This window comes from Halichoerus grypus, chromosome 1, assembly GCF_964656455.1.
Source record: "Halichoerus grypus chromosome 1, mHalGry1.hap1.1, whole genome shotgun sequence".
Taxonomy (NCBI): domain Eukaryota; kingdom Metazoa; phylum Chordata; class Mammalia; order Carnivora; family Phocidae; genus Halichoerus; species Halichoerus grypus.
Genome location: NC_135712.1, coordinates 176329484 through 176354624, shown reverse-complemented (window position 1 = coordinate 176354624; position 25141 = coordinate 176329484). Strand labels below are relative to the sequence as shown.

Below are 25141 nucleotides of genomic sequence, written 5' to 3'. Positions count from 1 at the left end.
AGCATTTGACTAATTTTCTCCTCTAGTAAGCTCAGAGACTGTAAGCTCTCTGGAAGTAGGGAGACTGTCTAGATAGTGTCTGATTTACTCACCACTAAATTCCTAGAACCTTGAACCATTCCTGACATAGAGTAAATGTTCAAAATTGATACTTGTTGAATGAACAAATGATTGTATGCCCCTAGAGAGTCACTACAGAAGAACTGGGATTAGTGAAGGCAGGTTGCAAGGCACTGAGGATTTTAGAAATTATAAGAAAATAAATTCAGAAAGTGTGCAGACTATTATACACATACACATGTATATACATATACACATATATATGTGTATTTATGTGCCATATATAAATATATCCATACATATGCACATGTATATGTGTATGGTTGACCTGTGAAACACAGGTTTGAACTGCATGGGTCCACTTATTCACAGATTTTTCTAATACAGAATTGTAAATATATTTTCTCTTTCTTACAATTTTTTTAATAATACTTTCTTTTCTCTAGCTTACTTTATTATAATAATATAGTATATAATACATATCACATACAAAACATGTGTTAATTGATTAAGCTATTGGTAAGGCTTCCAATCAATAGTAGGCTCTTAGTTAAGTTTTTGGGGAATCAAAAGTTACATTGAATTTTCCACTTTGCATGGGGTTGGCACCCTTAACCCCCATGTTGTTCAAGGGTCAACTGTGTAAATATATATGTGAAAAAAAGAAAGCTGAGACAATAGAAGGCAGGATGAAGAGAATTTAGAAATTCCTAGGATAAGAGGACTACAAATGTACTTTTACTATGAAGAAAGAAGTTAAGAAAGACGGAGAGACTGAAGATAAAGATGGGGAGAAAGGGAAGGAGGAAGGGAGAGAAAGAGTGAGAGAAAAGTTATCGAGAAAAGTCTCTGGGGCGCCTCGGTGGCTCAGTCAGTTAAGTGGCTGCCTTCGGCTCAGGTCATGATCCCAAGGCCCTGGGATTGAGCCCCGCATAGGGCTCCCTGCTCAACAGGGGAGTCTGCTTCTCCCTTTCCCTCTGCCCCTGCTCTCTCTCTCACTCAAATAAATAAATAAAATTAAATTTAAAAAGAGAGGGAGAGAGAGAGAGAGAGAAAAGTCTCTGAATGAGTACAAAGAAGGGCGATGTTCCTGACCCATTTTGCTTGCTAATCCTATCTTTAAAAATTTTGGGCCATGACCCTCAAAGAGGATAGGATTTGACCCATAGCATCGCTCAATAAATTTTACCTACCTTTACTAGTCAAAAAAAAAAAAAAAGGCAACTTTGCTGGAGATCTTAATATGTAAAGAAAGCAAGGTAGGAGATGGTTATCAGAAGGTCTTAAAGGTATTTAAAGTGAGGTAACCTCAACTGCTTTGAGATAGAGGCTGGAGGCAGAATTAGAAGCTCCAGGAAGCTGAGCAACTGACCACTTCCAAGATTAGCAAGCATGAAACCAAAGTAAAAATGTCTCTGGTTGACCGAACAAATATTCACTCGAAGCTCAGACCTTCTGATTTGGGTATCACAGAACAGAGATAGGCAATTTCAGATATCTTCACATGCTATGAATTAGTGTAACAGTGAACCTTCCACTACAAATATAGAACTATTAGGGATATTGGAAGAACTACAAAACCTTTAGTGAGTGAGGTTTAATAGCTGTAAATGAGCAAACCTATCTTTATGACTAAGCCAAGATGAGGCATAATTTCAAAAGCATGGCTAACAACTTAGGAATCACACAGACCCCAAAACAAACATATTGACTCTCAAAGAATGCAAACTCTGTACATTGTAAAATTTTGAGCTAATTGGGTATTTTCTTCCTAAATTGGTTCTTCCAGTAAGATCTAAAAAGGCCACAGGGCATCTCACACAACATAAAAATAAACAATATTCAGTAAATGGATGGAGTAATTGTTTCTCAAAAGAAAACCTTCAATAACCCATGCTTCCCTACAGAGATCCAAAGTGAAAATTTTATACTACTTCAGTATAAATGAAATTGCTTTCTAAGCTTTCTGGGAACACGTTTTGCTGCAAATGGATAGAGCTGAAAATGTAGATAACAATGAGTGTCTCCAAGTCTTGGCACAAAAAGTTAAAGATTTATGAGATTAACATTCAGAAATGTGGGACTCCAGTTTCCTTTGAAAAATGTAGAATTTAAATCACTGTGGCATTTTTGACTCCTTGATTGGTTTTATAATATACCTTTATATATCTTCTTTTATCAGGCTTTCCTTTCATAGTAAAAGAGGTTAATTATTTTACTTAACTCTGTGCCATCTATGGTTAGTTTGGGATAAGTAAACTTAACTGCTCCAAGCTGCTCGAATGGTCCATTCTGTAATTCAGTGACAACATTGAATTTATGACTGTTAAGAAAAGCTGTGTGTTCAGAAAGTTGACTGTTATCTAGGCAAGACTGACCTGTACTTTATGATGACATATAACCATCATAATAACACAGTATGTTTTAGAATGGGAACAGTGTGGCATATTATGCATACGAGGCAGGATTTCTGAATATATTGTTTTACCCTTGCCTATGTTCTGAATATTACGGTAATTTATTCAACTTGAATTTTAACAAACATGCCGCAACTCTACATTTTCTCAGGAAGCACATCTCAGTGGAGATGAAATCACATGAGATCGTAATGATTAAACTGCTGTATAGAAAATAACAAGGCTATTTTGGACTTCACTTTCTGAGTACATATTCGAAGAGATGGATGCTTACAATTAGCCGTAAGAGAAAAGTACTCACAATGCATATATTACAAGATAAATAATGACAGTTAAGAAAAGCAAATATAAATTGAGGAAAATGCATGAGAAAAATAAATGTCAGTGAAAAAGAGCACAAAGTGTATGTTCTTGTTTGCAGCTCCCTCTCAGCCCCAAACGCTTGGCAAAAGAACTCCTGCCGCTTGAGTTCAAAGATAACGTACACACACTATTTAGGAAAATTATATTAGAATTTTCATTCTTTTAACTATACCATTTTGGGCTTTCATCTTATAAATTCAGCGGTGTTAGGTTAGTGATTTATTGGTTGGAAAATCTCCAAGGAAAAGAGAGGCAGAGCAGAGAAGATTCAGCAGTTAATTATCCTATTTTTGAGTAAGCACTAGGCTAATAATATGCGGCGTTGTTATTTTGTTGTACACACAGATTACATGAAAAGGCATCTGAGGTCCTAGAGAGATGTACTTTTTCCACATCAATTAACATTTCTTCATATTCATAAGAAGAGAATCAACAGTAAAGGAACATAATCATTACTTTTATAAAACCTTTCCAAAAGCATGTCTAACATGACAAATAAATCTGGAGCTCAATTTTTGTGACAATAGTGATGTAATAGTGTTTCTTCTAAAATCGACTCAAGCCAATAGGACAAAAGGCCTTAAAGGGGGATTTCCAATTTGAATTATTATATCAAACTACTCATCTAAGTAATTCATGAAGCCGAGGTAATCCATTTGAAACATTTAAATCCTTATATAATGAAGTATCTGCAAAAATGATAAATATTCCTATGTATGAGGGAGTAAACCAAACAAGACAATTAAACAACTCTCTAATGGCTCATGTATTTAAAAGAAAACCTCAAAGGGAATACTTCTTAAGGTTCAAAGCGGTGCCGTATTTGACACTATTCTTTCCTGGTTGAGAGATAGACTCATAAGTGAAATCAATGAAAATCAAAATGTCAGTTCTATTACTTACACTATACAGAAAGCTGATTCAAAACTGCTTAAGTGAGCAGCATGGTTTTCTGATATTTCATCCCTGAATTAGACAGACCTAAGCACCCTGGCTCAAGTGTACAACCCCAGGCCCTTCCTGTAAGGTAGGGCATGGTAAAGAGAACATCAAAATACATTCATTCTCTATAGGAAGGCAGATACCAAAGAGAAAGGAGGGGACCTCAATGCGGGGCTCCATCTCAGGACTCAGATCATGACCTGAGCCAAAATCAAGAGTTGGATGCTTAATCAACTGAGCCACCCGGGCACCCCTGGGAACCATACTTTGAGTAACAGTATTCTAAACTATGCCTACTGGATTCTCCCTCCTTCAACTTTAATTTGTGAAATAAAGACAAAAATGATGCTTAGTTCATTCATTCCAGCACTTTCTGTGAGAAGATGGTGCAATCGCTTCTGCTAGGATTTCTGGAGCCACTTAGTTTTCTGTCCATCCCTGAGTCAGTTTCTGCAACTTACCTAATAATTCTGGGTAATGTCCTTGAATTAGTCCTTAGCTACAGTTCCCAAATCCCTAAAGGATATGAGCAACCACAAATTGGTGCCATGTACATAGTATTTTTTCAATATATATTGTTATCTTAACCAATATGAAGGGTTCAGAAGCAATCTTCCATACAGGGAGGACAAGGTTTTATTACAAATCAAGAATGGCCCAAAAACATCTGCCTTGATATTGTGTTCTTGCACGAAAGGATGGTTCTGGTCCCATTATCCCAATTCCAACATCATCTTCTATTTTAGATATTCATCAATGTATAAGTGGCCATTTACTTCTGCAGTGTAACTAAACTTGCTGGGATACAGAGTTCTTTGAATATTTGAAAAGTGTGAGAACTCTATGCAGAAGAAAGACACAGACATACAACACAAAGACAACAAATGTGATACAATTCAAGTTGAATTATCTAAGGTTCTGTGGACATCAGATTGGCAACTCTTGCTAGCAATCCTACTCACCCAATGCTAATAAGACTGTGCTCAAAAACTTTTTGTCTTGAATGCTTCAGTGCTAGCCTTTTTAGATGCACCTTATTAAGATTTTCCTTCATGATGACTGTGTACATTGGTGACTAGCTCTTTAAAAATTATCTTGTACAGGGCGCCTGGGTGGCTCAGTTGGTTGAACGACTGCCTTCGGCTCAGGTCATGATCCTGGAGTCTCGGGATCGAGTCCCGCATCAGGCTCCCTGCTCAACGGGGAGTCTGCTTCTCCCTCTGACCCTCCTCCCTCTCATGCTCTCTGTCTCTCATTGTCTCTCTCACAAATAAATAAAATCTTAAAAAAAAAAATTAAAAAAAAAAATTATCTTGTATAAAAATAGGGTGGTAATGTAAATACTGAGAACAAACCGGTGGTTGCCAGAGGGGAGGGGTATGGAAGGAAGGGCAAAATGGGTGAAGGCGAGTGAGAGGTACAGGTTTCCAATTATAGAAGGTGTAAGTCACAGGGGTGAAAGGCACGGCATAGGGCATATAGTAAATGATATTGTTATAGCATTGTATGGTGACAGATGGTAGCTACACTTGTGATGAGCGTAGGGTAACATAAAGACTTGTGGAATCACTATGTTGCACACCTGAAACTAATGTAACATTGTGTGTCAACTATCACCTCACTTAAAAAAGAAAGAGTAGTTAATGTTGCACCACTCAAGAATGTAGAGTCTTAGGCCACACATTCATTCATAATCTGGGGTGGGTTCCAAACTGTTTTCTGAGAAAAAATCTCAGTCCTAATAATCTGCACTTTCTTGTCCTTCCTCCAGGCAGAGGTGTGATCATTGTCTATTCACACAGGTTCTGGAGCCACCACACCTTTAATCAGATGATATAAACCTTAATATTAGTTCAATTGACTCTTTATAAGCACTGACTCTTCATTTTCACAGTAGCCCCTCCTTGAGTACCCTACATTCTTGACAGCAAACATAACCCTGAAATAATTTCTATTTCAAGCTCACTAAATCATACATGTGAGAAATAATATGCATGGAAAATTAGCTAGAAGAATGTGGTCTACCCCTTTCTCAAGAGCCTTAAGTTTTAATACTCAAAGTTACGCTTGGATTGCAAAGAATAAGAAAAAAAAATCTTTAATACTCATTGAGAAGTCATTGGGTTTTTTTTTAAAGATTTTTTAATCTAATCATCTGAGACACAGAGAGAGAGAGAGAGAGAGAGAGAGAAAATGAGTGGGGGGGGGTCACAGGGAGAGGGAAAAGCAGACTGCCTGCTGAGCAAGGTGTCTGACTCAGGGCTCCATTCCAGGACTCTGGGATCATGACCTGAGCCAAAGGCAGATGCTTAACCGACTGAGCCACCCAGGCGCCCCAAGAAGTCATTGTATTTTATTGTAAGAACGTGGACTGTTAGTACTACATCACTCAATGTTTTCTTCATGAAAATCCATTGTATTTGGATATACACATTCACATTTTTATTCCTAGGGAGAGCTGCGTATCTCCTTATCAAATGTTTTCATTTCACCTTATGGACATCAAGGATTGTGTAACTGGCAGTATTTTTGTCTGCTTATTTTTAGCAGAAAGCTCTGAGCCAAAATTGTGCATCTCGAATACATGAATGGATCCATTGGGTTATGTTTTGTAAACTTCCCTCAGATACTCATCCAACAACGATTTATTGAACATGTACTATGGATCATGCTCTAAAAGGCAGTAAGGATTCCCTGGTAAGAATTTAGGCTGTCCTAATTTATATAATTTACATTCTAGGCAAGTGGAATGCTGGCATCTTTTTCTCCTCCACAATTTTTTCTCCCCAGTGTGTACTTTGTATTTTGATAAATTGTCTCAAGTTCTTTTAGGAATGAGACATGACACAAATAAATGAAATAAACTAGGAGACATCAAGTTATTAAAATGAGGCTAGAGTAATAAAGAAATAATAAATAAATACAGTGGGGTATCAATATTTTTAAGTACCTAGGAAAACATATAATTTGTATCAAGTTTTAAAATACTACCATTTTCTCAGTTAAGTAAATTAAATTAATAAAGACTGTGGAAAATAAAGAGCCTAATAAGATCTTAAAGGTAAAGTTAAACACGCCTCTTTCTACAGCATTTGAATGTAAAAGGTCAGGAAATAATTTTTTCCCAAACAAGATAGATTTTTATATATTCAACCTCAATTATAGATTTTTTTTCAGGACTACATACTCACAAAGGGTCAAACACTCTCATCTTCTTATAGAAACTGCTCTAGCAATGAAATCTTCATTAAGACATGTATCATATGATCTCACTGATATGAGGAATTCTTAATCTCAGGAAACAAACTGAGGGTTGCTGGAGTGGTGGTGTGTGGGAGGGATGGGGTGGGTGGGTGATAGACACCGGGGAGGGTATGTGCTATGGTGAGCGCTGTGAATTGTGCAAGACTGTTGAATCACAGACCTGTACCTCTGAAACAAATAATACATTATATGTTAAAAAAAGAAGATAGTAGGAAGGGAAAAATGAAGGGGGAGAAATTGGAGGGGGAGACGAACCATGAGAGACTATGGACTCTGAGAAACAAACTGAGGGTTCTAGAGGGGAGGGGGGTGGGGAGATGGGTTAGTCCAGTGATGGGTATTAAAGAGGGCACGTACTGCATGGAGCACTGGGTGTTATACGCAAACAATGAATCATGGAACACTACATCAAAAACTAATGATGTAATGTATGGTGATTAACATAACATAATAAAATAAAATAAAAAAGACAGAATTTAAAAATATCACAAATAAAATCAGGAAGTGGAAAACAGGTCAAAGTGCAAAATCAATTGTTTTTAAGTTTGTTAGGCAGTAAGAAATTTAACTCAGTGTACCAACTCATTAGAACTTATATAACAGATCATAAATTATGAATAACACCTTCCAGCATCAGAATGTGGGAGGCAGCAACCATCACTACTGAAACACATGTTTATTCCTTTTTTTATGAAAGTGCAATGGCACCTCACCTAATCATCCATTCAACCATCCATCCATCCACCCATCTATCTACCCCTATTTCTGTTAAAGGTTCAGGGAGGGGAAGAATTAAAATAAGGAACTTTATTTTCAATAGGAAGCTTCAAGTAGAAATTTATTTAAAAAGCCAATTCTTGTATTTTAAAGAAATTGTTGTTGTAAATTAAATAAGAAAATTATAGGCGCCTGGATGGCTCAGTCAGTTAAGCACCTGACTGCTGATCTCAGCTTAGGTCTTGATCTCAGGGTTGTGAGTTCAAGCCCCACATCGGGCTCCATGCTGGGTGTGGTGTCGACTTAAAAAAAAAAGCAAAGCAAAGAAGAAGTGATTATAGGTATTTTTAAGAAATGGAAACCGCTCAAAAAAGAATGAAATTCACTTCAACAAGTATTTTTTGAGGACTTAAATTGCACTAAGTGTTTTGGAAAATAAGATAAGAACTAGCCCCTACCCTTTGAAGACTTACAATCTAACGGCTGAGGGACATACCTACAGGTCATGCAAAACTAACCAATAAATGTGATCACTTGGTAGGAAATTTTTTAAAACTATAAGGCACAAATTTATCCAACTCTACCTTCAAAATACATGGTATCTTTTTTTTCTCCATTTCACCCACTGTTACCCTAAATCAAGCCTCCAGTTACTCTTGTCCTGCCAACTACAAACTGCTCCCGAACCAGACTTGTGCTCCCTTCCTTTCTCTCTCCGACCCACTCTCCATCCTTCAGCCAGAGTTCTCTTTTAACCAGATCATGTCACATCCCTGCCTTAAGACCTCCAATGATTCTTATTCTATTTAAAATAAAATCCAACATTTCTATCATGGTCTTTAAGAATCCCATCTCTGAGACTTCATATTTCATTTATTTGTTTATTTTTTTTTTCCTGAGGCTTTATATTTTGTTCCTCTCCTGATCCATACATGATACTTTAGTGACACTGGTTTCCTCCTGATTCTCAAATCAGTCAATCTCATTCCCATCTCTGGGCCTTTGTTCTTATTGGGGTGTCTTCCTGGAAGGCACTTCTCCCAATTCTTGGCATGATCCATTGCTTCTTACCATTTAGTTTTCTGCCCCAAAGTTACTTCCTTAATGAGGCCTTTTTTTTTTTTTTTTTTAAATAAAACTCTATATAATTATATATATTTTTCTTTATGGCTAAAGAAATTATCTTTTTAATTTATATGTACTCTGCCTCTCCCTTTTGCAATTTCTATGAGGTCTTTTCAACTTATCTGCATTCTGCATTTCCCTTGTGCAAGTCCCAAGAGGAAGGGACCAATGCCTTGTTCGTGTGGTTTCCTCAGAGCCCAGGGTAATGCATGGCATGTGGGAGGTGTGCCAGATTGCACTTCCCAAAGGTGGCCGAAGTTAGATTTCCCATCCCACCTGCTCCCCTGGAATCCTGCTACTGTCTCATCAAGAGGTAGAGTCTAATTCCACTCCCTGTGAATCTGGTTAGCTTAGTGATTCCTTAATAACCAGTGTAATGCTAGAAAAGTGGAGTGTTGATTCACCTTCCATCTTGCTACCCTGAATATTCACTGGTGAACCCATCAGCTGCCTTGTAAGCATTTCAACTCCCTAGAGCCACCATGCTGTGAGGAAGCGCAAACTAGCCCACATGGAGAAACCAAATGGAAAGGCCTTGGGGCTGCCAAAGAGAATGCAGGGCGTATCCAGCTCCCGGCTGTTCTGGCTCTAGCTACTACCTAAGTCATGGGAGACAAGCTGAGCTAACACCTAGTCAAGCTTGGCCGAGCCTTTTCCCAATTTCTGACCCACAAAACAGTGAAATCTAATAAAGTGACTGTTTTTACACCACTGGCTTTCAGGGTGATTTGTTATGCAGCAATAGTTAATGGGAACAGTAGATGTTAAATAAATATTTGAGGAATAAATGAATGTTGAAATGAACAAACATGTATGGAGCAGAGTCTGAGGCTACCAGGAAAGATAAGCAAAAGGCTCTTTGAGAACCCAGGTAAGATGGCCTTCTGCACAAATAGTTATAATACACTGTGTTAGATGATACAATTGGATAAAGAAACCACAAGGGTAAAGCAGAAGAAAGAGCAATTAATCTCGCCTACTGGGCTTGGGGGAAGGCTTCCCACCATGAGTAACAATAAGCTGGACCTTGAGTGATGAATTCGGGTTTTCTGGGTTGAGAAGAAAAGATATTCCAGCCATGGAAATTACAAGAGCAAAAAAGGCAGGATGAAATGAGAATTCTGTCTCTTTCTCCTTTCTTTTAAAATTTATTCAAAAGGCAATGGTATGCATCCCTGTCCTGTCCTCTAACTTGATAGTGTTAAAAGAGTCAATATTCTTACTTTGAGAGAAAGCATCTGATTTTTCCTATCTTAAATATATTAGCAGGAAGAAAAGCAAAGGGAGTATGTGATGATAATACAGATTTCTACAATAGCTTTAATATATTTTTTCTTTCAATTTTCAGTAAGAACAAGGATATAGAACATTGACTGGGCTGTGGGCAAGTGTGTGTGGGATTTTGCAGCTTGAGTGAGAAATGCTCTATGACCAAACAGATGTGGTATGGGTGGATACCTGAGTATGGGTATGAATTAATTATCCAGTTCTTACAAAGAACTGGCTTCAAGTAGATTCCAATGTTCAGCACATTCAAATTCATTAACCAGCTTTCCCCTACCAAAATCATGACAGACAAAATATTTTTTTAAAGTCGCCTCAACTTTTATAATTCATTAATATCAAATTTGAAATATGGATTTAAGAACCACATGGTCACCTGCTAAATTTAGCTGATACGATTTTTGAAAGCAGCAATTCCGGGATTCCTGGGTGCCTCAGTCAGTTGGGATCGAGTCCCACAACTGGCTCCCTGCTCAGCAGAGAACCTGCTGCTCCCCCTGCTTGTGCTCTCTCTCCCTCTCTCTGACAAATAAATAAATAAAATCTTCAAAAAAAAAAAACAAAGCAATTTCTTGCGGTGCCTGGGTGGCTCAGTTGGTTAAGCATCTGACTTGGCTCAGGTCATGATCTCAGGGTCCTGGGATTGGCTACATTGGGCTCCGTGCTCAGCGGGGAGTCTGCTTGTCCCTTTCCTAGCTCTGCCCCTCCCCCCACTCGTCTTTTCTCTCTCTCTTTCTCTCAAATAAATAAAATCTTAAAAAAAAAGCAGCAATTTTCTTTAATAACATTTAGGTAAAATTTCTTTATTTAAGAAGGTTTAAATAATGAAAAACTCAGTTGAGAGTTGTAAAAAACAAAAGTCTTTACTCACATTTCTTTTTAACCCAGTCTCGTTACTCCTAAAGTACCTGAGCAACATGATGAAAACAGTTAATATTAAAAGCAACATGAACAGCAAGGGGTACCTTTTCCTGAGAGCATATCTAGAAGCCACTATAGAAGATGCTTCACACACACACTATCTTATTTTTATCTTTGCAACTTGAGTCCCCTGAGATAAAGAAATGTGAGAGAAAAGGAGCAGGGACAGAGTTGGACATCATTTTTCCAAAGGAAACTTCGTCCTTTCTCTGCTTGTCAGGGAAGGTCAGTATTTTGTCCAACCGGTGCTAAGAGTATGTGCCAAGCAAATGTCACCTAACAGACTGGCTAACTTTGCAATAAGACCCCATTTCACAAATAAGGAAACAAGACTCAGAGCTTAACTAACATGCCTAGCTCCACCTACGTGGTAAGTGAAAGAGCCAAGATTTAAACCACACCTTTCTGATTCTGATGCTTTGCTCTTTCCACGTGTTAAAATTAACTCAAGAAGGAAATCAAACCTACACTTTGCTTCATCCGACACAGTGAATAATGTGCACAGTACTTAGTATGCTGCATGCCAATTAAGCATAAATGATTCATGTCAATAATCATACAAATACATACTCAGAAACTTAGATGTCTGTGGTTAATGGGAGAAGCTCCGTAGGCATGTTCTGGTGGTTGAAGGGTGGGGGGTGGCAGAGAGGAAGTGATTAGGATGGCTTCCCAAAAGCCCTATTCCAACCCAAAAGTCTGGATTGCATTGATTCTTCTCTTGATTAACTTCACTGTTAAATACTAGCTTAATCTTCTCATAAGATATGGGATGTAAGGGTCAAATGTACTCTTTTCTCTTTTCTTTACAGCTGGAAGCATGAGAGAAATGGAGGTGTGGGTTACGGAACCCAGACAGGGAAGGGGGCTGTTCTCTATTCTCTGAGACTGTTGTATACTTACTCAGGTATCTCAATCTCCCCTTTAATAAAAATAATCTTCTGATATTCACCTCCTTTGAAAGAGAGAGATGGTGCCTTATCCGGAAAATAACTCAGGTCAGGCCTTCTCATTTTCCTTATCATATATGAACTTTAGCACAGACACAACTGGAATAAATACCCAGTTTCACCTCTGTCTATGCCATCCACCATTTTGTTCAGATGGTGTTTTCTCTACTCTTTTGCTCTGTTAGATTTTATAGATCTTTCAAAACGTAGCTCTAGGGTTGCTTCCTTTGAGATGCCTCTCCTTCTATGGAGCTGCTTTCCCAGTTCCCAGAGCTGAGACAGCATCTCTTCTCTGTACTTCTTACTCGCTTCTGTACACCTCCATTACAGACAAGGTGGCAGTGTCCAGTTTCCTCAGACCAGTGCAGTTTATATGTGTTGTCTTGTAGGTAATTGCTAGCAGTGCCCCCTTTCTCTTTCAAAATGTCTCAGTTTATAGAATTCATTATATGGTCCCCTTGATCATATAGTCTAACCCAGTGTAACTGATGGCTAACTTTTCCAAACTCTGAATAGACTATGAGTGTGCTCTTTAAGTGCTCTTGCTGTTTTGTATTCATCTGTGCATTCCCAGTGCTGTGGACAGCCCCCACCACTGAATAAAGACAAATTACTGAACTACATGAATACCTTCCCTATAGATAGGGAGCAGGGACCTCGGTCTCTATTCAATAATATCCAAGTCCTGAAAGGGGCAACAACACACAAATTAAATAAAATTCTCCTTTGATCTTCTAAGTTCACCAGTTCAAGATTAATTTGGAGCTAAAGGTACAGGGGTAAAGAATAACCCGAGATCTTAGCCGTTTGCCCAAGGGTAGATTAACTGAAACTTTGCACTGAGCTTCTGTATCTCTCAGGTAGTTGTGAGGTCACAGCTGTTTAGACGGGTAGACCGAGAATGAAAGGGAGGATCACAGAATCCAGCTCCTTGGGTGAAAGGGGGCAACAGAAGGCAGTCAGAGAAGCGAGCAGCATTTTGAACAGTATGAAACAAATAAAAAACAAAACAAAACAAACAAACAAAAAAACAGACTCTACTGTGATAAGAGAGAGAGGAGCCAAGAAATGTGGGGGAATGCGGAAGGGACGGAGACAGAAATTTTGGCAAAGGACTCCTTGTTCTTCAACTAAGAACTTGAGACAAGAGGAAGTGCCATCTAACAGATTTGCTGGTAGTAACAGAGCTCCTGGACACATCTTTACAGAGCAAGACTGTGGTGACTAGTAGTAGCAAGTGGTGGAAATGCCAAGTGGTTCTTGCTCTGACAGAATTATTCTGGTTCCTGGCAAAAGTTTCGATTCTGCTTCTCAGTGCTGTTGTGGAACTGCTCGGTGTTTCACAGGAGGCAAAAGTGACCTGTTGGGAGCATTTCTTGAGCCTTTCAATTTCTCTATGAAGCTACTCATGAATTCAGGATGAGGTGAATGTAAGAGTGCATGTAAATTTTTGCTTAAAAAATTAAAGTATACTTTATATATAGTGTAATTCACCCTTTTTTGGTATGCAGTTCTGTGAGTTTTAATAAGTCAATGTGGTCATGTAGCCACTGTTGCGATCAAGATCTAGAACAACTCCCTCACCCCTAAAAGTTCCCCCATGTCCCTAAACAGTCAACCCCTCCACCCACTCTGGCAACAGTGACTGCTGTTTTCTGTCCCGAAGGCTGTGCTTTTTCAGCAGTCATATAAATGGATTTAAACAGAATATAATTCTCACTGCATTCTTAAAGCCAGTTTCTAACTATATGTAAAAAGCATGTTAAGAATTGGTTAATACATTTCAAAAGCATTGTGTGGATTATGGCTATTAATATTTGGAAAAAAAAATCTTTACTATTTCTTTCTTCAAAAAGCATTTGAATTTCTATAATATTAAATGCTGCCTAGAACATGTGAAACAATTTTAATGTGTTTAATTAGAAGTAATGGGCCATTCTTTGACTCTCTTTCGAATTGAGGCTATTGCAATAAAATATTTACTATTATAAGTAACAGCATTCAACTGAAAGCCCCATTTTAAAAAAATAATTGGCTAATGCATTGTAAGTATCACTAAGTGATAGAGAAAAGCTAAACATTCTTTAAAATATGCCAACTGGCTATTTCTTCTTGAATACCATGCCTGCTTGCATTCTCTAGAGTCTTTTCTAATTTTGCTTTGCTTAAAGGAGAAAAAACATCCTATTTCAATTTCAGTCTTTTTTGAAAATATGTGGATTATAAGCAAATGAATGAATGAATAAAAGAACACTAAAACACTGACAGCTGGTGTACCACCACTGAACACTCAAAGGGGCAGGGCATTTCTGTTTATTCAGAAAACCTGTTTCTTGCATGGGGGAAAAAGCACAATAACTTTTCTCAGTAGTGGATGATACAAATATGAAACAAAAGAAAAAAAGCAAACAACAACAACTTTGTTCAGTACTGATGCTAGTAATTTCAAAGATCAGAGTATTTGCATACCAGGTGACTTAATATTGACCTTTACTTAGTAAATTGATTACTTACAAATTATGACTGTAAGCCATTTATTTAAGACTATAAAAACGGGCTTCTTCTACCCCACGACTTAAGCTTCCATCAGCTTCAGAGATAAGGTGTTGACCCTCTACCATTTAATGCTACGTACCTTCTAAGACAATTTTATTCAGTGCCATGGTTTCAGCTACCATGTCATGCTCAGAACAACTAAATGTCTATCTGTTGCTCAAGACTTTCTCCTGAGTTCCAGATTCATTTAGTCAACTTCTATATGCTCATATATCTAGATGGGTTTTCAACAAGCACTTCAAACACCAACAATCCCCAATAGCACTTACATTTGTGCTTACTCCTGTTTTTTCTGTAATGTTGCTTGTCTCACTGAATAGGTCTACCATGCTCCCTGATGTCTAAGCTGGAAATTTAGGATTCATCCTGGACTCTTACCTTTTCTTCAAATCATTAATCTAATCAACTCCCAGGTCCTGTGGACTTAACCCCTCCTCTAATTCCTCAATACTTCTCTCCCTTCTCATTGCCATTTCTTTAGTTCAGGCTATCATACTCTTTTGTTCAGATTGGTGAATTTTTACTAATTGAGGTTCTTGCCTCAAGTCTTTCTGCCACTCCAACCCATGTTCCCCATTGCCACCATTGTGATTTTTTTTTAAAGAACATAATCAAAATTAAATTTGATCTTCTAATTCTGCTACTTTGATTTTACTCTGTTGCTTCTCAGCGCCTGGAATAAAGCCCAAGCTTCTTGATTTGGCTTACATGTCATTCCCAGTAAGATTCCTGCTCACCTCTACAGCCCCACTCTGTCTGCATCTGCCCTCACAAGGCACTTTACACTTGAAGTAAACTGAAGCTACTCAAGTTCCTAAGCCCCCCTTTGCCCTGTGCCTTTACACATGCTCTGGTGCCTGAAGCATTCTTCTTCAGTAAACTCTAGTCATCTTTCAAGTCTTGCTGTACATATTACATTCTCCAGAAAGTCTGATCGGATCCCGAATTTATAGATGGGGCCTTCTCTGGTAATCACTGAACATACTGTAGTTTCCTAGTTGAGTTTTACTGTAATTGCTCTGTGTTGCTTGTCTGTATACCCTGAAAAGTATAAACAAGAGGATGGACTTGTCTGATAAAAATTAAATATCTGGTGCCTAGCACAGAGTAGGTACTCAAAATATTTTCCAATGAATGAATGAGCACTTGATTTTGAGACCTCAGGAATCACTATTTGTATTATAAGCTCTTATACTCTATTCAGAACAGCTTTTCTAAAACCTCTGCTGGGAAGTAATTCCTTTATTACCTTAGCTTGAAATGCTCTCTCGACCTCAAAGCAATAACACTGATTTCTTCTAAATGATTCTGTAATTTAGGTGTCTCACTGACTTAGATCCCCATTACTATCACTGATGCATTAATTACAAAGCTGTTATTGTGCTGATATAAAAACTTACAAACCAGGTTGATTATAATTGTTCAAATGTATTGTGTGATTTACATAGTAGACATATTTATTAGTTTATACAATTTTTAGGACATCTTTAATCCTTAGACTTTTTTTCCTAATTTGACTTTATTTTTTTCCCTGATTTAGGCTTTACATAATAAAGTATATGTATGTATTGGCTTAATCAAGTTTATTTGCCACCAGCATTCCCTACACTAGGGGGGAGAAAGCTTTCTCACTTACAAGTTTCTCATTCACTGATGAACCCAAGTTCATATAAAAAACAAAAACAAACTTAAAAAGCCAATGTATTTAAAATCGTGCCATAAATACCCTATAAAAATTTTGTCTTCTCTTATATTTTCAAATGTGTCAATAAATCCATTTGTCCCCCAAATGAGATCTGAATCTGCATGTTTTAAGTTGGAACAGCCAATGATTGAACAACCACAATAAATCTATCATTTAAGGTGCTTCCCCAATTTGCCTTAAGACTGTAGACCAAGTCAAGAGGGACAGACATGGGGCTTTTGCTGCCAAGTGATGGCTGAGGCCCACTCTGATTTCACATGAACTTGGAGAAGATTCAAAAGTACAACTTGTTCAATAATTGCTTTTAGCAGCCTTTTCCCTAAGCATCAAAGCTCTGGCTCATCAGTGCTTTTGCTGTCCAAATGGATAAAAGCAAAATCCAAACCCCCAGACTTGGTGCTATGTACTGAATGGTTGAGTCTCCCCAGAATTCATATATTAAACCCTAATCCCCAGTGTGATGGTATTAAGAGGTAGGGCCTTTGGGAGGTGATTAGGTTATGAGCTGAGGTTGGGGGGGGGAGGCCTCATGAATGGGATTAGTGCTTTTATGAGACCCCTGAGAGCTCTCTTGCTCTCTGTCTGCCATGTGAGGATATAAGAAGATTACCACCTGAAACCCAAAAGAAGCCCCTATCAGAACCTGACCAAGCTGGCACCCTGATCTCAGACTACCATGCCCAGAAGTGTGGGAAATAAATTTCATAAACCACTTGGTTTATGGTACTGTGCTATAAAAGCTCAGACTAAGATACTTGGGAGGGACTGCAACACTATGGACCCTCTTCTTAAACACGTTTTCTCTTTTTAACCCTATTTTTATACCTAAAAGTTTCCTTATTCATAGAGGAGATGTTGAAAATATTTAAAACGAAATGGAGGTCAGTAGTCCTCAAATGGACAGAAGTAACATCTATGAACATGATACATTGCTAGAGTAAACCATCTTCCTCTTTCTACTTAAAACATAATCCCAATTAAAAAGAAATCATCCCAATTTCTCACTGGATACATACGTGCCCACCAAAATAAAAACAAAAAAACCCCTATATTCCTCAGCCTCCCTTGCATTTAAGTTTGGCCTAGGAACTAATTTCTGCCCAGTAAGGCATCAAAGAAATTATTGTATGGAACTTCTGCAAAGTCCCTAAAAATGGAAAGAAGTATACCCTGATTTCTATCTTCCTCCTTCCTGTTACTGGGAGATGACACAGAGAAGCTGAAGCCCAGGGAGCCATCTTGATTCGGGATATGAAGAGAGTGGAGCAGCAAGATAAAAGGGGTCTGGGTCCCTGATAATTGTGGATTCCAGGTAGTCCTAACTGCCTACCTTTAGAGAGCATCAATCAGCTAATGAGCCACCCAACTAAAAAGCAAAAAGCTTCTATCTTTCTCAGTCACTGTTACTTTCAACATTTTATTTGTAATATATCTTTATTCTTACTCATCGGTATATCTGCAAATATCAGACATGCTAAATGCTCACTGTCTACCAAGTATGTAAGGTAGGAATTATGATCTCTTTTATGAGTGAGGAAAGTAAGATTCAAATGTGTTACATAATGGACCTAATGGCACCAAGGTAGTAAGTGGCCAAGTCATAAATCCCAGATCAGATTCTGGAATTTATACTCCTTTTTCCTGCATTACCCCATTACTGTATAACGTGGGAGTAAATCCCTCCTTGCATGCCTGTAGCTAAAACTCTTAAATCTTTTTATCCACTTTCAAAATTAAGATTAAAAACCTCTGCCTCCTATAGGCACTACTGTGAGGACAAGTGGGTTTGTTATTGTGTAAAGCACTGAAGTCCTTGGGATTTAACCACTATTTAATTTATGCACACAGTTAAAATTATTTAAAACTTTTCTGAACACAAAAAGCCATTATACAAGAAGACTTCACTTCCAATACAGCCACAATTAACTAATTTGTGCCACAAGCCTACACTTGTTTCAACTGGTTTACAAAATTAAACTCCAAATCACTAATTAACTTCCTGTTCCAGAAATCTATTCTGTGAGGCCCAGCATTTAGCCGGATTGTGTTTAACCACTCAGCTCACAACTTTGCCCTGTCATCTTGCTGTGGCTGCCTTTTAATGGAAATGTCTCCCATTAAATACTGGAGGAACTGCAAACTGTGTTGTCATACCAACTCACAAAAATACCTTGGTGCCTAAGTAATATACAAGCAGTTCAACTTGGTTGTCTGCAATAAGACTTTGTAATTTTGAAAAGTAAATCCACACTTCTTGGCCTATGGTTTTATTGTTTGTTTTCCCTCATCTCCAAAAAGAGTAATTTGGACTCCGTGACTGCAAAGGCTAAAGAGACCACCTCTAAAATTCTGGGCTCCCTATACAAAATGTGGCATTGAAAATGCTTCGTGGTTATGTCTAGGGTCAAACAGACAGGGATTAAAATCATGGCTATGTGACTTTAGGCAAATTATATAATCTAAGTTTTGTTTTTCTCATCAGTAAAATGGATATGATAATATGATCTATAACACATCAGAGTTCCAGAGATGTTTAAAAGAGATAATGAGTGTACAGTTCTGTTATCAGTGTCCTCTTGCTTCTATAATAGATTACCGTTAAGTTCAGTAATTTGGCCTACAATAACACAAATTTATTATTATATAGTTCTGGAAGTCAGAAGTCCAGTACGGATATCACTGGACCAAAATCAAGGTATTGTCTGGGCTATGTTCCTTGGGAAGGTTCAGAATTAGTAAATGCTCCTTGAGGTTGTTGACAGAATTCAGTTCATTGTGGCTATGGGACTAAGGTCCCTCTTTCTTTACCGGCTGTCAACTGAGGGCTGTTCCCATCTTAGAGAGTCGTCCAAAATCCTTTGCTCATGGCTCCCTTCCACCATCTTCAAAGCCAGAAATACCAACTGAAGTCCCGCTGAAGTCTGAAATCTCTCCTGTCTCATCCTTGATTAGCATACATCTCTGACAAACACTTCTGCCTTCCTCTTCCCCTTATAACTGTTCAGGTGATTACTGTCAACCTACCCACATAATCCAGGATAATCTCCCTATTTTCAAGTCATCTGCTTAGTAACTTTAATTCCATCTTCAACTTTAATTACTTTTTGTTATGTATGTAACATAATCATAGGTTTACGGATTAAGGACATGGACATCTTTGGGGTCAATAATCTATTTATCGTAAGCCCTGAGCATAATATCTGGCATATAGTTAAATCCTCAATAAATAATAATGGCTAATACTTACCTTTACTCACCGCCAGGTAATGACCTAAGTGCTGTATAGATATTTATGTAGTTCATCTAGCTAACAATCCCCATAAAATACTAACATCATCCTCCACAGGGCCCCTGGGTGGTGCAGTCGGTTAAGCGGCCAGCTCTTGATTTCTGGTCTGGTTGTAATCTCAGGGTCCTGGGATGGAGCCCTGCGTTGGGCTCCATGCTTAGCAGGGAGTCTGCCTGAGGATCCTCTCTCCCTCTCCTGCTGCCCCTCCCCCCCACTTGTGCTTGCTCTCTCTCTCTCTCTCTCTCGAATAAATACATTTTTTAAAATAGGAAAATGAGATATGGAAATAAAGACTTCCATTGAGCAAGTAAAAGGCAGAACAAATTGAACCCAGGCAGTCTGGCTCTACAAGCGGTACCTTTAAGCCTCATTCTTCCTCCTCGTTTTAAATGTTATTATAACAATCAGGAAACCAAGAAAGCCTTTGCTTAAACTAATATGAGGAATGCTAAATTATTTCAGTATAAGGCAATAGCAATATTAGTATTTATTTGGCATGTGTTCTCATTATATCTTCTCTTCTTTGTCCTAGGATATGGGCTCACCTGGGTCCGGGACTGACATTTCTTCATCATTCTACTTTGAGTCTTAATAGGTGACTGGGGAGGAAAATCCTTGCTAAAATAAGGTAGTCTGTATGGGAAGAGTCTAACTGATATATCTAACTCTTTTTAGATTTCAAAAATTGGGGTGCAATCTGCCTTTAGCTCAGGTCATGATCTCAGGATCCTGGGATCGAGCCCTACATTGGGCTCCCTGCTCAGTGAGGAGTCTGCTTCTCCCTCTCCCTCTACCCCTCTCTCCACTCATGCTCTCTCTCTGTCTCTCTCAAATAAATAAATAAAATCTTAAAAAAAAAATAGATTTCAAAAGTTGCTTACTATCTTCATGAGAGTATTACAGAACCAAAAATACTACTGTCTTCCTTTTTCAACACCTCATATTCTATTCATTTCATATTGAAAACCTACTTTGACATCACCATGGAAAGTAAGAAGAAAGCAAATCACCATTATTTTGGACAACAAAATACCTTTCATTCTCCTGTATGATCATATCTCCTTTCTTCCACGAACAGAGTGGTTTGGGGGAAGCTCTAGGTTTACAATCTAAGCTGACCATGCTGCCCACTTGCACCTGAATCAACTTTTTCATTGGAGTCTTTGAAAAATCTGGAGCAGAAGCTGAAAGGCAAGAAAGAAGAGAGAACGAGAATGTATTATTTATTAAATAAATAATTACTTATTAAATAAATTAGAATTTAATATTTTAAAATTCCTGTAGGTTCCAAGGTTGACTTTATAACCACTTGTAAAGTTTCCCAGCACACAGATATCAGTACTTGATTTAACTGACCACTCACAGGATTTCAGTGGTCAAAAACTAATTCCTACTATTGTGTTTTCTAGGAAGTTCTAAATCTTGGGGCGATTATTTTATATAGGAATTTTTAAAGCTTACTGTGAAGTTTTAAAATAGCTCAATCGTGAGCTTATTAAAATGAAAAACATTTATCATAGAATGTTCTTGAAAGTTAGTTCCATGCAGACAACAATAGAGTCAGTCTCTCCTGTGATCTCCGAGACTCAGCACGCGGCACAGTGTCTGGCACTCAGTAGGTGCTCAGTAAATGTTTTTAGAAATGCAAGAGAATGAGTTATTATTCTCTTGCATAAAAATTATCAATATCTATTATAAAATTTTCACATGGTTAGGTTTAATTTCTTAGTTGGAGAAATATATAATATGAATTATTATATTAATGTTACAGTTATCACATTAAACACAATAATATGTAGAGAACCTTATATCTGTTAATAATGCACACAATGCTGATCCTGAAACACCTGAACATTCAAGATACATAATAATGTATCATTTGAATGAAAAGATACTTTAATCAGAAAATCACTCTTCCTTTTATTGCAAATGTGGAAAATGTTAACCAAACAGTGCATTTCTCCTAATGTCTAATGCTTCATTTTATGGAAAATTCCAGTGAACACAATTTATTTATTTTTTTGGTAAGTGGAGATCATATAGAGAATTATATTATGTGGTTATATATAAGATTGTGGATAAAGAAGAATGTTACCCAGAGGTTGCTGGCCTTAAAACGTAAGATCTTAAAAGAGTGCCTTTGACTAAAAAAACCCTTTATATTTGAATGAATCATAATATATTTTTTAAACTTTTTAAAAATGATTTTATTTATTTACTTGAGAGGGAGAGAGAGCACAAGCAGGGGGAGCGGCAGAGGGAGAAGCAGGCTCCCCACTGAGCAAGGAGCCCGATGCAGGGCTCCATCCCAGGACCCTGGGATCATGACCTGAGCCGAAGGCAGATGCTTAACTGACTGAGCCACCCAGGCACCCCTGAATTATATAGATTTTTAACATATATTTTTCCCATACGAAAGCCTCATACAACATGTTGGGTAGGAAATCATCCACTTTACCATGAATGAACTATCGCTCATAAGGCTAATTTAATACAAGAATACAGCAATGCTTCAACTTAAGACTACTTACAAATTCCACTCTCTTTTTGTTATAATACCCCACTTCTCTGTCATGGATAAGAGTAGCCAGTTCAGTTGATGACCCGCCCTTCCCAGACTTTAGGCCTCCTAGTGCAGATGATATTTTTCTAACCTCCAGGCATCAGGGATGAGAGACCTCCCATTAAACCAGGGTTTCTCAGTGTGGCACCTGACATTTGGGGCTGCATAATTATTTGTTGTGAGAGGCTGTCTTGTGCACTGTAGGATATTTACATTGTAGGATTATTTGTGGGTAGCCTTTCTGGCCTCTACCCACATGATGCCAGTAACACACACTGGCTCCTTTCTTCTCCTATCTGTCCCCAATATTGTGACAACCAAACACGTCTCCCAACATTTCCAAATATTTCTTGGGGGCAAAATCATCCCTGACTGAGGACCGCTGAGTTAAATCCATCAGGGCCTTCCAACCTTTGGGTCATATGGATTGGACCAGTCATGGGTAGGTGACCCAAATCAGCTACACAGGGCCAATGACATGCAAGACTGTGATTTCTATTAGAGCAATTCAGAAAGCTGTGCTTCTTCCATTAGATTGACTATGGTCATAGAAACCGAATGTGCTGGGGAACACCATGTAGGTCCTGATGATGGTGATGATGCTTGAGCCCTGGATCATGTTCTGCTCAGATCCAAATCTGTACTTTCATTACATGGACCAATAAATTTCGTTTCTTCTTTCTCTCTTATGTATGTCATACTATGCTATGCTCTGACAATTTTGGTTTATTTTCAGGCATTTGCCACTTACAAAGTGTTTTTCTGGATAATCGCTCTAAACACGATAGAACATTTTCTATCTTTTCATATACTTAAAGTGAAAGAAGAAGAAAACAATTCATAACTTCAAATTGTTGAGCCTTGTTCATTACAACTTCAGTATGCCCAATGTCGGATGCTTTGAGCAGGGTCACTAAAAACAAAAGCAACTCCTTGCGGATCAATAAAGTATTGTTTTGAATTCTGTTTACTTTTCTGGCCCAGCAACAGAAAACACCAAATTCACTTAGTCTCTTAAAAGGCATTGCTTAGTTTGTAATATCAGAGTTGGATAAGGATGTTTTAAGTCAACACCGTTTCATTACTGTTGTGCTCTACTTCAACCTCTGAGGTTTATTCTGGCCACAATTGCTGCTTTTCCTTAGAAATCATTAAAAAACATTCCCTGATTAAAAAACCTGAATGATATTATTACAATACTGTAGATAATATAGGAATATAATAGGGGAAGTACATATTTCTGGTTCTAGCAAAAATTTTGGAGGATTTAAGAAAAAAAAATATGAGAAGAGAAGCTTAGTCTTACCTACAACCTTAAGTTCGGCACTGGAATAGACGAGACCATGTTTGTTTTCTGCGATGCACTGGAACATGCCAGAATCAGTCACGTTTAGGTTCGATATTGTAAGGGCACCATTTTCTATCTGTATTCTCTCCTAGGTGATAACAAAAATCTCTTGCATATAAATGTATATATCATTTTAAAAGAAAAACGAAAACCACTATTATTTCAATCATACACAAACCTCCTTCATTTTCTTCAGAGTATTAGGCAATCTGACCTGAAATGGTAACATTTCCTTATTTGAAAATCTGAGACAATTTAACATAACAGCCACACATTAGAAATACTAATAAACACCCTTCAGTCCAAATGTCTAACAGTAAAATAAATAACAAAGCAAGAGGTAAAATACTGTAGGCATTTCATTTTTCCTTATGGTTAAACTTGCAGACTTTAAAAAACGTATCATGTTTCCATCCCATCAACTGGAAAGGTTTTCACCATTTTTGTAATCATGCAAATTAAAGACATTATAAATCCTGTGCATTAGAAAAGGTTCTGGAAAATACATTTATTAAGGGTTTTTAGGTAGTATGACAGGTTATATATAGAAATTTGAAGGAACCTAATTGATTTAGTACATAATTTTTTAAAAGAGCAAAAATTACATGGCTTAAGAAAGAAAGTGATTGAGAAAATAAGTACTCATGGAAGAAGATAACCATGCAACAATGCATTTAGTCTCCAGAGGCCATACTAAGTTGTCAAACAGGGAAAAAGAAATTATATTCCACATTTGATTAAAGTCAGGTCTTCTCTAATTTCAAAAGCAAAAAAATAATAATAATAATAATATATCAGTTTTAGACTAAATTCACAAAATCATCTCATGAAATTCATTTGTTGAAAATATTTCCTTTTTGGCAGACTGGGTACTTGATTTTATATTTTTCCTCCTTTTACCACTTTTTAGGTGCAAATGAATGTGTGCAAACTCAATAGTTGACTTTGGCACTAGGTACGAGGAGGGCATTTATTCAACACAAAATGAAGGGAGGAAGGATTAACCAGGCTCATTACCTTACCTCAAGCACAAGGGCTTCTCCGTTTTTCAACCATCGGTAGGAGGGTTTGGGCTTACCACTTGCCCGGCATTCCCAAAAAAGACTGTCCTCCACTGCTATTTCTACATCTTTTATGAGCTGAACCCAGTGAGGCTTTGCTGCAAGGAAAAAAAAAAAATCAAACCACCCAGCAAATAAAAAATAAATACTTTCTACATATGGATATAAACCCTGTGAGCAATGGATTAATATGAGCATAGTGGCTAAAATTATATTTAATACCCTATTTACTAAGTGGATATGGGAAACATTTCTAGATTTGAGGATGTATGTTGCAATCTGTCACTTCCTAAGCCAAACTCATTATGCCTTCTCTGTTTTCAAAATTCTGGGCACTGTATTATGTTCTTTTTTTTTTTTTTTTAAAGAAGGAGAGAGCGGGGATGGGTGGAACAGAGGGAAAGGGAGAAAGAGAGAGAATCTGAGACTCTTAAGCAGGCTCCATACCCACACAGAGCCTGATGCTGGGCTTGATCTCATGACTCTGAGATCATGACCTGAGCCGAAATCAAGAGTCAGAGGCTTAACTGACCGAGCCGCCCAGGCGCCCCAGCAGTGTATTATATAATTCAGATG

The 25141-nt window shown here is 37.8% G+C and overlaps 1 protein-coding gene across 1 annotated transcript in view; it reads right to left on the bottom strand.

Annotated features, from left to right (window-relative positions):
* Positions 1-25141, bottom strand: part of CNTN3 (contactin 3) — a 331480-nt gene that overhangs the window by 68510 nt on the left and 237829 nt on the right. Inside the window, exons 9-11 of the mRNA XM_078075960.1 lie at positions 24527-24663; positions 23463-23592; positions 20627-20777 (exon numbers count right to left, since the gene is read on the bottom strand). Of these exons, the coding sequence (XP_077932086.1) occupies positions 20627-20777; positions 23463-23592; positions 24527-24663 (418 nt within the window). The remainder of the gene's footprint in view (positions 1-20626; positions 20778-23462; positions 23593-24526; positions 24664-25141) is intronic.